This window comes from Podarcis bocagei (genome assembly GCF_964188305.1).
Source record: "Podarcis bocagei genome assembly, chromosome: 17".
NCBI classification, from domain to species: domain Eukaryota; kingdom Metazoa; phylum Chordata; class Lepidosauria; order Squamata; family Lacertidae; genus Podarcis; species Podarcis bocagei.
The window spans coordinates 13,158,953-13,176,049 of record NC_138143.1 but is presented as its reverse complement, the minus strand read 5'-3'; the positions used below and the strand labels follow the sequence as shown (position 1 = coordinate 13,176,049).

At 42.1% G+C, this 17,097-nt stretch overlaps 2 protein-coding genes and 1 long non-coding RNA gene across 8 annotated transcripts in view; 1 reads left to right on the top strand and 2 right to left on the bottom strand.

Annotated features, from left to right (window-relative positions):
• Positions 1–313: 313 nt before the first annotated feature.
• EXOSC8 (exosome component 8) lies at positions 314–15,284 on the top strand. Its single transcript, XM_081176945.1, has 11 exons — positions 314–439; positions 2,308–2,344; positions 3,564–3,627; positions 5,513–5,586; positions 7,617–7,662; positions 8,594–8,699; positions 8,785–8,830; positions 9,949–10,045; positions 13,982–14,099; positions 14,544–14,650; positions 14,955–15,284. Exons 1-11 carry the CDS (start codon positions 405–407, stop codon positions 15,068–15,070), a joined length of 846 nt encoding a protein of 281 aa, XP_081033071.1. The 5' UTR covers positions 314–404; the 3' UTR covers positions 15,071–15,284.
• Positions 11,164–13,929, bottom strand: LOC308577001. Its single transcript, XR_014003311.1, has 2 exons — positions 12,457–13,929; positions 11,164–12,220 (listed from the first exon to the last, which is right to left on the bottom strand). It is a non-coding gene; the product is annotated as an uncharacterized lncRNA (long non-coding RNA).
• The window catches only part of SUPT20H (SPT20 homolog, SAGA complex component), a 35,927-nt gene continuing 33,917 nt past the window's right edge, over positions 15,088–17,097 (bottom strand). For 4 of the 6 annotated variants that reach the window (XM_081176382.1, XM_081176381.1, XM_081176378.1 and 1 more), the window contains exon 24: positions 15,088–15,530. In XM_081176382.1, coding sequence (XP_081032508.1) covers positions 15,415–15,530 — 116 coding nt within the window. In that variant the 3' untranslated portion in view covers positions 15,088–15,414. The remainder of the gene's footprint in view (positions 15,531–17,097) is intronic. The other 2 variants (XM_081176380.1, XM_081176383.1) reach the window with 1 other exon arrangement.

Below are 17,097 nucleotides of genomic sequence, written 5' to 3'. Positions count from 1 at the left end.
TTGTTTGTTTTACGATAAAGTTTCATTGTTCCGGCGTGGGGGGGGGGAGCGGGATAGAGTGGGTTGCTTCGCTGTAATTAATTTTATCTCATGCATTTCTCTGCTGGTTTATAATGAGCGCCTCTCGCTTCCACGCTGAGTTGGAAGAAGAAGCCTTGCAACGCAAACTCGGAATCTCCATACCCAGACGGTGAGATGACCGACTCTTGAGTTTTTTTTTAAAGAATATATTTATGTTTCGTGAGAGGCTGACGGCCAACGACAGTTCCCTGCCGGAAAGTTGCGAAGGACCCCGCCCCCGCCCTTGGAGGGCCACTTCCGGCCTCGCCTCAGCAGCGCCCTCTGCGCCTGGGAGGCCTTGCAGCAACTGCCGAAAAAGCAGCGGCTCCTCTGAGGCGGCGGTGATGGCGATGGCGATGGCGGCGGCGGCTGGCTTCAGGTGGGTACACTCGCTTCGAGCGGCGGCTCCCCTTCTCCCCTCACGGCGCCCGAGCTCTGGGTTCTCAGCCGGAGCCCGCGGCCGGGACGCGGCGTCGTTGCTACCCAGGCCTTCGCCGCTACCCTCCTTCCTTCCCTCCCTCCCCCTGGTCTCGTGAAAGCGCTCTGCACGTGTGAACGCAGCGAGTCGCCGGGATCCTGGGGCGCGAACGCCTAACCAACCGCACGAGGGGGGAGGAGTTGGCGGCGGGAGTTTTGGCTCAGGTTTTTGGCGCCGGCCGAGGTCCTGCCGTTCCCTCATGGCGGGTTTCAGTATAGCCCAAGCATTGAGCATGTTATTCTGGGAAGTAATTGCATTAAATAGGAATAAATACTTCAGCGCACAAGTGTGCTTAAAAGAATGAGAATTTTATTTTATTTTTTTAAATTTCCATTCCGCTTTATATTTTAAAGAAAAATCTCAGAGTGGTTTGCAGCATATTAAGTCAATAAAACAATCTGAAGAAAGTCAAATATGGAGTATACAGTTAAAGCAACATAACAGAAAACTAAAATATTATCTTGAAGATTTCAAAATAAAACATTACAAAGGAGGTCAACTGCAGAATACATTACAAAGGAGCTTCCCCCCTTTTCCAGAATGAGGCTGGGCAGATATCTGGAGTTCTCTTCCCTTTCCCATGCCAAATTTCTCGCTTTCAGTTCAATTTTATCCTCACTAGAGTTAAAAACAAAAATTCTATTTCCCCAATTGGGAACATATAAGATAGTTAAGTAGATATTTGTGTAACGCCTTCTACTTTCAGTGCTCATATATCACATATATAGGATTTGTATATTCAGTCCTTAGACCTATCAGCAGGGAAAGTGTCCTTTGGCAGAGGAAAGTGTATGAAAAATCTATGTTATTGACGTCACAAGAATAATGTGTTTTGGTAATGTAGGATGGCACATAAAGAGAAAAGAAAGAGGATGGAAGCAGAGCCCAAGCATTGAACATGTTGTCGTAAAGAGCAATTTCAGAAAATAATTGTATCTATGTAGGGAAGAGAAGAAAAGCCTCTACATACATATATGTCTGTGCGTGCGTGCGTGCGCGCGCACACACACACACACACTTTTTCATGTAAAAAGATAGAGGGCTACATAAATTCATTGTCACAGACCATCATGGCACTAGCCCAGCTTTGAAGAGGTGTAATTAATGTTTAGAAAATAGTGACCCTTTACAAGCAGCAAAGTAACTTGGAGAAGTCTCTAATAATAGTTATTTTTACTGAAACCAAATTCACATTTGTGGTTAGTTGTATATGAGTTAATAGGACACATCTGTCAAGGTGAAACCAGGCAGTTAAAATATTTCTTTATTAATTTTCATTATCCATTTCAAATTATTAATTTTCTCAGAATTTGGTTTCCGTTCATTAGTAAATGCCAACAGTGATTCTTCTCAAATTAAGCATGTCAACTTTGCCATCTCAGCTAAATTCATTAACTTCAATAACCATTTTCCCACCAAGATAATAATTAGGCTTCATCTTAACTCTTGGAGGTAAAATTGAAAAAGCTTCACAGAGCTGCTTGTCAGTTTTAAAACCAGACAATTGCAGATGATTTAACCCTCCAGCGATTTGACTTTACCCCTAAGGGAGCACTCCTCCATTGTCCCCCGAGACACATATTTAGCAAAGTTTTACTCAGAGTAGGCCCAGTGAAATCAATGGGATTTCAGTAAGTCATGACTACTTTGCACTACTTATTTCATTGGGTCTACTGTAAACATTATTCGGTCTGGGTCTCGCCCTTTGTCTTTTTGCAAGCAGTCTCTTTTGCAAAACATTTTGTCTTTACCATTCTATTTGTTTTCAGAACTGTGGAACCTTTGGAGTATTACAGAAGATTCTTAGTGAGTACAGTGAGCATTTGTGTGTGTTAAAACATTGTTGGCCCTGAATTTTTAAAAAGTGAGCTATATCTTTGAATTTCAAAATCAGGTGAGCCAAAATGGCCTTTTGATTTTCCAGCACCTTTGGTCTGGATCAGAAAATCTTCCCCCAAGGCACCGTGGGATGATATTTGCCTATTGGGCATGCTTCTTCCACTTTTCAGACTGTTAGATTTCCAGTTAGCATTGGAATGGGGTCTCTACATATCAAATTCAATGCAACAAGACCCAAATTGTTCAGACATGATATGTACCATGTTCATGTCTTTCTCAGGTAGGATTTTACATACAAAGAAAATCTGGTTGGTGGCTGTGTGAATTGGCCCTTTGTGGTAGGAAGTTTGTATCAGAAGTCTCTTAGAAGTGCAGTTGACTAGACTAGAAGCTGCTTTCACATTTCCTTTTCATATACCTAGACGGCATGGCTTTTTTTTCATCTGGAACTCACCGGAGCTGAGTTCCAGTACCTCTTTGGTGCGTTCCGGCACCTCTGTAGCATTGCAGTGCCGTTTCCTGGCACGGGAGAAGCCCTGCTGGAAGGTCATGCAAAACCACAACTTCTTCTGTGTCATTTATCGGGTATATGACAATGTTGCATGTAAAATGAAGACAGTTAATAACCTTGAAGCTAATGTCATATTGGCTTATGTAATAACATACAGGAATGGGTGTTCCTATTTGGCACTTTCATATTATCAGTTGTGAGAGATAGATTGAAATTCCATGAATGTGCCAAACTTTGGACTGTACTCAGAGATGGGTGTTTATCTGTTATGACCTGAATTTTTTTTCTACAAAAATGTGCATATAATACCAATTTATATAAGAATGTATGGGCATATCGTATCTTGAATTTTTGCACATAAATATTATATATATATATAGAGAGAGAGAGAGAGAGAGCTTTGTTTTTCTCTTCCCTCTTACTGTTGCTTCTTTTTTCCCTGTATCACTTTATTTCTTTTAATTGAAATCACTTTGATAAAATAAAATCTAAATAACAAAAAATGTGCATATAATATAAACAATCAGGAAAAAAAACGCTTTTGTTCTTGGATTCTGCCCACACGTCATAGCAGTCTGTCAAATGCTGGTCTTTAAGAGCCTGTTTTAGTTAAGCTCTTACATTGCTAGTGGATAAGATTAGTTGCTTGTATATGAGACTTGATGATCTTTTTAGAAAGAAAACTGCCGTCCTGATGGAAGGGACCTTGGTGAATTCAGAACCACAACTGTCAACATAGGTGAGTGTTTCTTGGTAGACTGGTTGTGCTTTGAATGTACAGTGGTACCTCAGTTTAAGAATAGCCCTGTTTATGAACGATTTGGTTTATGAACTGCGTAAAACCGGAAGAAGTGACCCAGTTTGCGAACTTTACCTCGGTCTAAGAATGGAACCCGAAGGGTGGAAGGGCACCAGCGGCAGGAGGCCTCATTAGGGAAAGCACGCCTCGGTTTAAGAATGGTTTCGGTTTAAGAACAGACTTCCAGAACGGATTAAGTTCGTAAACCGAGGTACCACTGTACTAGAAAAGACATGGTCTTCTGTATATTGCAGAACTTTTCCTGTGGGAACTGATAGAAGTGTAACACAGATACAGTGGTACCTCTGGTTACGAACTTAATTCATTATGGAGGTCTGTTCTTAACCTGAAACCGTTCTTAACCTGAGGTACCACTTTAGCTAATTGGGCCTCCCACTGCCGCCGTGCCGCTGCCACACAATTTCTGTTCTCATCCTGAGGTAAAGTTCTTAACCCGAGGTACTACTTCTGGGTTAGCGGAGTCTGTTACCCGAAGTGTTTGTAACCCGAGGTACCACTGTACAGATATCTTTTTTTCTCACCCTCACCAAAGGCAGGTTCTAATTTAACTAATGATGTAACAAAAAGCAGTTGTCTGACATCCAACCTTAGCACCAGCTGGCAGGCAATTCCCCCTATGATCTGCCTGTCCATCACACCCAACTTTCTCTGTTCCTAACAAGCGAGTTACCCACTACCAGAATCTCTCTACTCCCTGAAGGAGTATCCTCAGCATGAGAGGATAACTGTTTGCCCCTCATGGAATGGATCCCACCTAAGGGATCTTTTCCCTTCCTCAAGGCTGTCATTCTCCATGATAGCAGGGGACCTCTCATCCTAGGACTGGAGCAGTGTTATCTCATCCCAAACCAGCCTGTCTGCGTCTCTAAGTTTCTCCAGGTCAGCCAAATTGACCTCAAGGGAACAAACTTGATTCCTGAGGGCCAGGAGCTCATTGCACCAATTACACACCCATTACCCATCTGTCCATCAGGCAGATAGTTTTACATGTGACAAACTGTACTACAGTGATGCCTCGCAAGACGAAATTAATCCGTTCCGCGAGTCACTTCGTCTTGCGGTTTTTTCGTCTTGCGAAGCATGGCTATTAGCGGCTTAGTGGCTTTAAGAAAAAGGAAACAAACTCGCAAGAACTCGCAAGACGTTTCATCTTGCGAAGCAAGCCCATAGGGAAATTCGTCTTGCGGAATGACTCAAAAAACGGAAAACTCTTTCGTCTTGTGCGTTTTTCGTCTTGCGAGGCATTCGTCTTGCGAGGTACCACTGTATGTGCAGGAAAGCCACCATACCCCTTTTGGCTTTAAATTTATTTTATTAGTTTATTGTGTTACTTTGTTTGGAATCTTGGAGTTTGTTCAAAGTGTGGAGGGACAGAGTAGTCTGCCCTGGCCTCTTTCTGCGCAGCACTGCTTAACTCGCCTGTTTGCTTGACGCTTCATCAGCTGGGGCTCCCTCACTAGGCTGCTCTAGATGTATAAGCATTACTCTCTCCCCCCAGCTGCTAATACATTCAAAGGGATCAGAAAATATGGCTCTGATTCCAGAGAGTAAGAATTCAAAACGTGGGTGGCTTCTTGCAGAATTATAGCAAGGCAGGGTCACAAGAAAACAAATCTTACAATTTTTCTTCAAAAAAAAATCAGCAAAACCCCTGAGTATGGAATGCCTCGACAACTCTGAATAGCTAATAATCTATTTGTAACCAATGTCTTATTCTGCAAGCAGTGTTAGTGCTGCCAGTGTGATTTGCAAAGGTTATTTCACAGGTAGAAAGCTTTGATTTTGTTGAATGGTCTCTTTCTAGGTTCAATTACAACTGCAGATGGCTCTGCTCTTGTGAAGTTAGGAAACACAACAGTGATTTGCGGCATTAAGGCGGTAGGTTCATGAATAGTTTTCTTTTAAGTTAATGTAGTTTCAGGTTACACAATCCTTATGGATCCAATAGTGCCTCAGAACTTTGTAGCATTTTTTCTCTGCCTTACTCTGTTGACGGAATAACAGACTTGACATGGTTATCCACTTTTCCCATTAGTGGTAAGCCTTGGCCTCAATCACTAAACCAGTCCCCTTCCCTCCTTCGTATGCAATGAAGGCTTTTTGTGGTTTGAAATAAACAGGCGCTCTTGTACAGTGGTGCCTCGCAAGACGAAAAGAATCCGTTCTGAGAGTCTCTTCGTCTAGCGGTTTTTTTGTTTTGCGAAGCAAGCCCATTGACGGATTAGCGCTATTAGCGGCTTTTAGCGGATAAGCGGCTTAGCGGCTTAGAAAAAGGGGGAGGAAAAAACCCCGCAGGAACTCGCAAGACATTTTCGTCTTGCGAAGCAAGCCCATAGGAGATTCGTTTTGCGAAGCACCTCCAAAACGGAAAACTCTTTCATCTAGCGAGTTTTCTGTCTTGCGAGGCATTCGTCTTGCGAGGCACCACTGTATATCCAAATATGGGAAGCTGGCTTGTTCAAACTACAAATGGTTAAAGGAGGGTCAGAAAGCAACCTGGTCATTTAACTGCCTTGATCACACTTCCCCACATTCAGACATAAAGGAAAACTGGCTTATTCCTTACCACAAAAGGAAACTTTCAACTTCGTGTGTGAAAGAGGAAAGGGAATGAGGGAAGCACAGAAGTTGAGGCTTGCTATGGTGCATTCCCATAACAAGCAACCAGTTTTCCATTACTGCTAAGCCAAATCAGTGTCTTCCAAGGGCCTTCTATAACTGCTTTCCTGAAGAGCCCAGATGATGAAGTGAGAGGGTGGATAAACGCCCCTGGCTATCCACAGGTGACATGCAACTTGTGTTGATTGCCGCACAGAGCACTTTTTTTGCTGCAAGCAGTAGAAATGCTGTGTTGAAGCACCATAGTGTATATAAAGCACTATCCACCAGAACTGTTCAGGGTAGGAATCGCTGACTACACCTGAGGCTGTTTCTGCCCATTTGGCAGGCGCAATCTCTTGGCTGTTTGGATAATGGAATACTTGGATATTGCCTACAGAGGCAGGGGGCAGGTATGCAACATTTGATAGCCAGAGAGAAGCAGAGTGTGTGTGTGTAGGCCACATTTCCTTGAAGGACATCTCTTGAGGACTGCATGGCGGCAGTGGGTTGGGGTGGAGCCAAAAGTGCAAAGGGCCCAGACCCACTCCTCTCTGCCCTCTTTTTCTTTCTCCCCATCTCTTTAAGTTTAATTGGTGCACTAGGGGGATTTTCAGGAAGCTTGCAGCGCAAGGGTGCAGTGGGAGCTAACCTCTGCTCATTTGCCTTCCCCACAACAATTAGGGTTAAAAATCAGCTTCCATAGATGCCAGTTACTTTAAGCTGTTGTGTGGAGGGGAAACTACAGGCTGGATGCGGGAGCAGGCCCAGGGTGGGGGGACGGCCTATCTGGCCCATGTATCAGAAGCACCGCCCACTCCAATTTAGAGTCATTGTGTGTTTGGAATTTTTACCTCTGCTATTTTTAAATTATCAGAGTTAAATGCTGTGTATTTTGCAATTTGCTAGAAGCTGGGTGGGATAAAACGTTAAAACATCAAGAGAATTTGGAGTTACCTGAAAACGGTTAGAACCAAAAATTAGTCCCACGTTAAATCATATGGCATGAAAAAGATTAAAGTGTTATACTCGGATAGGAAAAAGGCCCCAGCCTGCTGTTTACAAGGTTTCCATTTAAATTTATTACATCATGAATAAATGAGAATGCAATACTAGAAATGCCATTGGTAGTTTAATGGATGATGTGTACATTTTGTCATTAAAATAATAATGAACTGCTTTAAATATTTGTAAAACATGGGGGAAATAAACATTGATCTCCAAATGTGTGTTGAACTTAATAAAAGGTCAAGAAAAACTATTTCTAAACTTCTAGTTCTAAAAATCTCCTCTTAACATTTTGCATACAGGAATTTGCAGCACCCCCTATTGATTCCAGTAACAAGGGATATATTGGTAAGGTTTGGATAGTTACTATTTTCCTGAAACGACAAGTGATTTTGTTGATTCTCTAGTGATTAGAATGATACTTTGGCAATTCCATTTGAATTCATGGTACTCCTAATGTTTTACAACCTTACGCTTATTCTGAAATGTAATTAGCATATTAGTGAATTGCTATACAGTACTTGTATTTTACACAGTAGCGTAGTTAAGGAGTGGCGGGGGGGGGGGCAGTCCGCACAGCTTCCAGAGGGCGGCCAAACCATGGGACATGGGTGGTGCACAGCCTGCAGGGCGCCCCAGCCGCCGCCTCCTGCTCAACCGTGGCCACCCTCCAGCGGGCCCAGCGCTGCTGGAAAAAACAGCATGGGGTGTGGTGCCGGGAGGGCACTCAGAACACCGTGTCCCCGTGCGCAGCGCACACCCCGCCCCGAGCGGCTTGCTATGCTGCTGATTTTACACAAATTATCTTGCAGTAAAAGTACTAATCCTACGCATGCCTACTGGTAAGCAATTTATTTTTAAGTAGCACTTTTCAGGCAGTTTACAAAAACACAAAAAATTACAAATGAAGTAATTTCAAATAAAGCCCACAAAATTCCACAGGGAAATGTATATAATAGCAGTCCCGCCCTGCCCTCCTTGGCTACGCTCATGGGGGGTGGGGCACAGGCAGCAAACAAGGTCAAAAGGGGCCATGGTCAGAACAGAGTTGGGAAACACTGTTCTATCTAACAGCAGCTTAAACTATTTTGTAGAATAGTCTTCTACTTTGTAGCTTCTAGTGAAGCTTCTTATTCCCCCACCACTTCAAACCTTGCACTTTAATAAAATTTAGATAGCTTTTTTGTTTCATTCTTCACTAATAAACAACCAAGTGAGAAACGTGTTTCAAACTAGATTTATTCAATTTGCTTTTTGATTCACAATTTTCCCCCCTCAGTTCCTAACGTGGACCTTCCTCCGCTCTGTTCATCAAGGTTTCGACCTGGACCTCCAGGGGAAGAGGCTCAGGCAGCTAGTCAATTCATTGCAGATGTGATTGAAAAGTAAGAAATGTGGTTTCTTTTTAAATTTTTCAATAAAAATGGGGAGATCAAATGAATTTTTGTCTTCATTGCATTACTGGTTTAGTTCACAGATGGTTCAGAAAGAAGACCTGTGCATTGTAGAGGAGAAGGTAAGTAAAAGTTCATAAAGAATATTAATTGGGGAGTGATTTGAGGACTAGTTGGGCACCCTTGAACCAGTTCAGCTCCAGCTCACATAGAAAAGTTTTAAGTGTTAAGTTAATTAATTATTGTGATATCTTCCTACTCCTATTACAGTGGTGCCCCGCAAGACGAATGCCTCGCAAGACGGAAAACTCGCTAGACGAAAGAGTTGTCCGTTTTGGAGGTGCTTCACAAAACAAATTTCCTATGGGCTTGCTTCGCAAGACGACAATGTCTTGCGAGTTCCTGCTGGTTTTTTTCCTCCCCCCTTTTTCTAAGCTGCTAAGCTGCTTATCAGCTGATCCGATCAGCAGATAAGCCGCTAATAGCGCTAATCCGCTAATCCGTCAATGGGCTTGCTTTGCAAGATGAAAAAACCGCTAGATGAAGAGAATCACAGAACGGATTCTTTTCGTCTTGCAAGGCACCACTGTATTATTGCAGGGAGCTTATAACCCAGGGGTAACGAATATGGTGTTCTTCAGATTCCACCAGACTACAACTTCCATAAACTCCCAAGTCCACATTTAACATAATACAGCAGGCATGTCCAACCGGTTCCATCGTGATCTACTGGTTGAAAAAAAAAAGCTCAACAACTTTGGTTAATCCAGTGGGTAGATCACTGCCAGTTTTTTAATAGTGGGAGTAGATCGCAGGCTCTTGGGAGTTGGACATGCCTGTAATACAGTATAATGCAGAGATGCTTGGGGAAAGAAAAAGGTGCTGAAATCTAAGCAACTTCCTATGGGAAAAGGTGGTCCTAAGCTGCACAAAGGCCTTAAAGGTCAAAACCAGCACCTTGCATTGGACCTGGAAACAAATTGGCAGCCAGTGCTCTTGTACAAGAACCAGTGAACGTTTATAAAGTTATAGTGCATTGTTATAGTACAATATAGCTGCATTTCATTGTGTACATTTACAGATTGGGACTTTAGTTTTAATTTGTTTCAGTCTTAGTTTTTGGGAAAGTCCTGTGAAGGAACACACTGACTTACTTAAAGTGTTTTTCAAACCTTTTCACTCTTGTGATGCCCCTTAAGAGCCTTTTCAGTATTTAAATTAACAGAGCTTATTTCCTTAGATTGCTTGGGTTCTATACTGCGACATTATATGCTTAGACTATGATGGAAACCTCCTGGATGCCTGTATGTGTGCTTTACTAGCAGCCTTAAAAAATGGTAAGTTGCCCCGTTATAGTTGCAAACTTTAAACGGTTGCAGATTGTGTCATCCAGTATTTTTTAAAGTATGCAGTAAATTTCCTATGGAGGCCAGAACCTTGTAGTAGAGATGTAAGCCAACTGGGTAGCAATTGAGTGTCCACTGCTGCTGGCATCACTGCTCTGGTTCCCTTTTTCCAGTGCTCCTCTGAAGGTTAGCAGCTGCAATTTTAATTGCCTACAATACCCTAGAATTATGCTGTTATGCTAATATAAAGTTGGATCTCCAACCTTCATGAGAGTTGTGACACTACCAGGGTTGCCGTATGCACAGATTTTCCTGGACATATCTGGAATACTGCAGTTGGCAGCAATGCCTGGGTGGAAATCAGGTAAAATGTCTGGGAAAATCCGGACATATGGCAGCCCATGTTGGCAGTGCCGTTTCCCCATAAAAATAGCTCAAAAATTGTCATTTTTGAAAAGTGATTTTGCCCATCTAAAAAAGCTCAACAACTTTTTTGTCCAGATTGTCACTGTTTGAAATATGGCAACCCTAGGCACTATACCTTCACCATTTGTTCTCCTCAGTAAGACCACTTACCCATCCAGCAGACATGCCTGGAGGTGGCGTCTCACATTGCAAATCCTTCTAGCCCCACAAGATGTACCTTTGCAGGGGGGATTATCTGCCCCACAGATGAGAGGTAGGGGGTGTTAGCTGGCAGGGCCTGCCAGCCTGCCTAAACAAGTCCTGACATGAAGGGGCAAAGTGAGTTTTTGGGTCTCGTAAACACATGCTATAGATGCTTTAATCCAGAGAGTTGATATCCAACTTATTCAACAGGGAGGGTCTGAGATAGTAAACCTTTGGGATATAGGAAGGGTTTGGCCTTAAAATCCCCTATCTCTGTGGAATGATGCAGAGCTGGCTATTGAAAGGGGATAAAGCTCCCATTGTTCTCTGTTATTGTAGCGATTGCAAAATGTGAAACTTGAGGCTTTTCCCTGCAAGATGATGTGCAGTTTCCAGGGTGGAACCTGGGGACAGTTAGACAGCTGAGTAATGCCTTAATCCTCAGGAACAGTTTCAGACTGGGACAGAAGACAGGACATTAGGCAACCCAGGTATTCACATTTTTGTTTTAAGTAAGTTTTTTATTGAACTTTTTTCACAAAAACAAAGTAGTACAAAATCACCGTAGTGGCACAAAGCATGAGAAAAACGTGGTAGACAATGATGGCTACAGTAACAAAAAGACAAACAAAACTAAAAAAGGTTAGTTGCAGGTCTGGCCAAAACTATTGAATCAATCCCAAAGGACAGAGGGATGTTGGAGCATATTATCTTTTGTTATTAACCTACATATTAATTAAAGCTGTATCTCACAGAACTTCTTTACTTATTTCTCCCCTTTCTGAACTGGGTGGAATCTGCTATTTTGTTTGGGGACAGAAGGCACGGTCTTGCCTTTGTCCTTTGTTTACACAAGGACTTCCCAGTGCTTTCACCTTAGACAACTTGTTTTCCTTTTAGGGAACAGAAGCCAAGTTAGATCTTGAAGCTGTATTCATGTTTCATAGCTTCAGCCGTATGCATTAGTTGCAAAGGACCAGGCTGCAAAGTGGGGAAAGTTGAGGGTGGCATCAGTAATGAAAGCTATTGCTTAGTGAGTTTCTGATATTCTGCAAAGCCTGGCTGGATCTGTGTTTGGATTTTCTTTTGGGTCATTCAGCAAAGAAGGAAAGCTTAAGCAAACATGGAACCTGAAGAGGCGCCTCTGATAAAGTAGATGCCTTGGGTTCCTGCATTTTTCTCCTGAATGTTTCAAAACTTCATTCGCATTCATAGGCAAAGCGGCATCAGAAAAGGGCTGCTGTGGGTACTTCAAGCAGTGATATTAAGGTCCTCCATGGTCTGCTCAAGGATGGAAAGCCTTTGAGCAAAGTTACTGGATTTCTTACTTAGTAAAGGGGCAACCCATTTCACCTTGGGTACATTTAATACTTTGACTTCTTGCTGGAATTTGGATTCCAGAAAAAAACCTGATTTCTCATGGGAAGAAGATCCTGTGCTGTAGTATTGGTTGTTGGGTCAACCTGAGAACCCAGTGGTTGAGTAGGTTGATTGTTGAGTCAGTGAGAGGATAAATCTCTGGGCAGCAAAACTGAGGATCTGGGGAATAATAAGCAACTACAGTGGTACCTTGGTTTACAACCATAATCCATTCCAGAGGTCCGTTTGTAAACCAAAACAGGTTGTAACCCAAGGCGTGCTTTAGACAATGGAGCCTCCAAAAAAATTTGTTCATAATCCGAAAAAAGGGTTGTAATCCAAAAAAAGGTGGCAAACCAGTACACGCACTTCCGGGTTTGATGTGTTTGTAATCCAAAACGTATGCAAACCAAGACGTATGCATACCAAGGTACCACTGTACCTCGAATGATCCTATGCACTGTAGCTTTCCCAGAATCAAGTCTATACTTTACCTTCCTGTGGGTCTTCCCCTTGACAACAGATGGTTCAGAGGACATTGAAGAGAGGGCTGCACTTTTATGAGCATTTGTCCCTTTCCTTTTACTCTGTACGGAAACTTAACAGCAATAGCATCTTTTAAATTGGAAGCCTCAGAAGTATTAGAATTCTGTAAGAGCAGGTACCTCTTGCCAATGAGTTGTTCCCTTTGTAGCATTGCCATCAGTCAGGAACATACGGGCTTACGGAATGTTCCTGTGCCATTTGGTGGCCAGGAAAATACTGAGATTTGATTGGTATTGGAATGGCACTGTAGCATCCACCTAGAGGCCGAACTAGGCTAAGCGGTGCTGGGGTTCATTTCGCAGGGTGAGTCCTGACAGCCCAATGCAAGTGGGATTGTTGCAAGAGACTGTCGGACAATGAGCGATCTGCATTTTGACCTTAGCTGCAGAATGCTGCCTGGTTGGAATATAGAGTTAAAAAGGAGGTGCTATGAGATGAAGTTGAAAAGGGAATGAGCAAAGAGGCGTTGGGTTTTTGTTTGAAAAGAATGGAGGACAGGAAACTGGGAAAAGCAAAGAAGGTGTTAAGAGAGCAATGTGAGTAAGAGTAGAGGCAGCTTGTGTGCTGGAGAAGACAGGACTGCTTCAGCTTGAAGCAAAAGACAGGAGACGAAACTGAAGGAGCAGCAGGAAAAGGGGTCAGCAAAGCCTTCAAGCAAGCTGAAGAAGCAATAACCCAACTGAGAAGCAAAAATACTCGACTTTGTATTGACCCAGTCTCTCAGATACTCCCCCCCCCCATTTGTGTCCCAAGTCTTGTAAGTCTCACCTGCCAAAATAGAAATAAAAAATCACAAATAGCTTTGAAATTCCAACCTAGCTCAAATCCTGCATTGTGCAGTATCCTGCCCTTTCCCCCAGTTGCTCTTTTGCAGTTTGCAAAAAGAATATGATCATTTATCTTAACAGGGGGTGGGGGAAATACAAAGACAATTTAAGACTCTGCCAGTAGGGTAAGGATGGAGGAAAACTTTGTGTTCCTACATCTATTTCCAAGTGTGGTTTCTCTCTTTTTGGTTAAAAAAAACACATTTCTTTCTTTTTCAAAGGGAGAGGTTCTGTTTAAATCAGGAGGTCTTTTGATACATTGGCCCTACGGACACCAGAGCTCTACCTTTGGATAAATCCAATTTATCCTATGGCTCCTGAGATGCCTTTTCAGAGACCCAAGGCACCCTAAATATCTTACTTTACACCTCGGTTCCGGTTGCTTAATGACAAATACACAGTAATCAAGTATTTCTATGTTTTTACATACTTCTAAGTCAGAAACATAGTGCTGCATATTACTTTCTCTTCATTGTCACATATTCCTTCCAGAATGCCCCTATTCCTCCCTTACCAAAAAAACCACCCCTCTCTTTAAAGGAAGACCTCAGTTCTGCTTTCTCAATAATTGCTTTTGTTATTTCAGTCCATTTACCTGCCGTTACTGTAAATGAAGAAACGGGGTTAGCAGAAGTTAACTTCAAAGAGAAGACTCCTCTAACTATCAAAAAGCAACCAGTGGCTACATCATTTGTCCTGCTTGAGTAAGTATCCACAAAGTTTCCTAAAGCACGTTAAATGTGAAATGGGACTGTGGAGAATATTGGGGGCAGGTACCATGTTATAGCTCTTGTATGATGGTTTTGCTTCCTCAGTGTTTCTGAGAGCATCAGCTTGGTAGAACCTTCACTGTATAAACCATTCTAAGAAATTATTATTACTTTTAATCACCCTCTTGTAAGAACCTAGTTTTATTTCAAGACTAGTCTACTGTTGTAACTTTCTAATAATTATTTCAGGGAGTATGTGAACGAGCAAAACAGCTTTGCTGTTGTTAACTCTCATGCATTAGATTATCTCAGAATAGCACTGAACTGTGTAGACCCATGCAAATTCCTGCATAACTCTTCCTGTATCTTGCAAGCAACATGTCTGTACCTCTTATATAAAATCACTCCAACTTTTGCATTTTTGTGTGTCCTCAAAAGCACAGTAATACTTGTTGACCCAACTGCAGAAGAGGAAGACCTGGCAACTGGGAATCTAACGATTGTAACTGATGAAGAAGGCAAACTGTGTTCTGTTTATAAGCCAGGTATGGGGCCAAACTGTAATGACTTTGTGGATAGGTCAATTAATCAGTCTTTCATTAAAAGTATTTGGCAAACTGCAGTTCTGCAATGAACACACAGCATATTTTAACTGCACCTATAGCTGCCCCAAAGCTCTATATTCATTTTCATCTCCATTTTAAGTATTGCTTTACTCCATGAAATTGTAATATGCAACAGGTTTCACTCATTAGTGTGGCAGCTCTCAAATCTGCTCTTTTTTAAAGCCAATGTGATAGAAATGTTAGAATTATACTGACATTGGTTTTTTTTCTACTTCCTTTTAAGGAGGAAGTGTAATAACAGGCACAAAGCTTCAAGACTGTATCAGCCGGGCAACAGTACGGCACAAAGAAGTGAAGAAACTAATGGATAAAGTGATCAAAAGCGTACAACCAACATAAACAATGGGTCTCTTAAGTAATTTGTAAAAAGTGTATTTGCTACGTTGCACAAACTCATCTCAAACAGAGACTACATTTATAAAGCTCAATTATTTCAAAATATCAGCCCACCTTGAAATATGTACAATACTGCAAACTGCTTCTTAAAATATTATGACTTTTTATAAAAAAACACACAAATTTTTGTTAGGTAAATAAATCTTGTTCTTCAGGAGTTGTTGTTGTCAAATGCAATCCTGCATGCTTCAGTATAACCTCGACATTCAATTTCCCCAGAAAACTATATTTTTCTATTTTAAAAACCCCCTTTAAATTTAAATATACATTCTATCTCAAATGCAGAATCACTGAGGTGCTTCTCTGTGTTTTTTGACTGCCTGCCTGAATGATGGTGACGTAGATGAGGTGCTTGTGCTGCTGCCACCGCCATAACCATTTGAAGGTGCAAGAAGCGTAACTGCTGCCAGGAAGGAGAAAAGAAAACTTTTTAGAGCTGAGATTTCACTTCAAGAAAAAATAATTACATGATACATCAGGGTTTCTTTTTTCCACATGAGATGTTTGAAATAATTAGAAAATATATGGCTTTCACCTGTCTTCACATGAAGGCAGGAACAGAAATTCGGATATATTTAAAAAATGAACTTAGGAACTTAAAAAAAACCAAGTTACCAATTTTTAAAGGCTTGGCTTATTATCCAGGAGGAAAAGACTTCTCACTGGTAGAGTGCAGGGAGCTTTTTTGTTTTGTTTTTTGGCCCAGATGTTTTATTTCCTCGAACCTTGTGGCCCAATTTGGATAGGTGGGTGTGACCATTCCTTCTGAATCTTAGTATGCCAATTGACTGATAGGTGGGCTGCCCTGCCCACCAGTCAAAAGTGCCTGTCGGGTGAGGAGAGATAGCAACCAATCAGATTTTGAATCCACACAAATAAGCCATGTCTCCCAGTAGAGCTGAAGGAGTGTCTCCACCCCCATCGTTCTACCCGGACACTGAGGTCCAGCTCTGAGGGCCTTCTGGCGGTTCCCTCCCTGCGAGAATTGAGGTTACAGGGAATCAGACAGAGGGCCTTCTCGGTAGTGGCACCTGCCCTGTGGAACACCCTCCTATCAGATGTCAAAGAAATAAACAACTATCTGACTTTAGAAAACATCTGAAGGCAGCCCTGTTTAGGAAAATTTTTTAATATTTTATTGTGTTTTAAATATTCTATTGGGAGCTGCCCAAAGTGGCTGGGAAAACCCAGCCAGATGGGCAGGGTATAAATAATAAATTATTATTTTTATATTATCCCTGTCCCACATGATGCCCAGTGGACAAGGTTTGGTGAAAACAGGTTAGATGTTGCCTGTCTCTGCACTTCAGTTTGATTAGACAGGTCATGCAATCAGAGCATTCTTGCTTATGTAATTCAATGCAGTCAAAATAACCAGCCCTGTCCACTGCATGTGGGAGCACTGAGGACAGCCTTGCCAATGGCTTTTGTAACCACTTGTGGTAGTTAGTTAGCAATTTCAGTATGAATACACTCTAGATCAGTTAATTTTTTCACACAAAGGGCAGCCACAGTTGGCACATTTTATATAGAAAAAACATGCTGCAGTTCCACTCGTATGTGGAAGGTAAAATATAAGCCAGATCACCAAGCCTTCAGAAATGATGGGGATCTCTGTTAACACAGTGGTGGTCAGGTGGAGGGGGTTTGTGTTAAGCACTAGGAAATCTTTTTGGACAAGAAAGCCTAGAAAGAGGATGGGCTCTCTCTGAACCAAAACAGAGGCAAGCTGTAGGAAATGAGTATCAAAAAGTTGCAGAGCAGCTTTTAAAACTTGGTTCATACAGAAAACGGACAGAAGCTCGTCGGCATGTGGTTTGGGGATTATTATTCCATAGGAGATGAGGATGAAAATGTTCCAGGTATTCCAATGAGGACACGCTAGAACAGGGAAATGAGTGTGCAGTAAGATGCAACACCCATATGTAATAAACTGAAGGTCTGTAAGGGAAAATGCATTTAAAGATGGA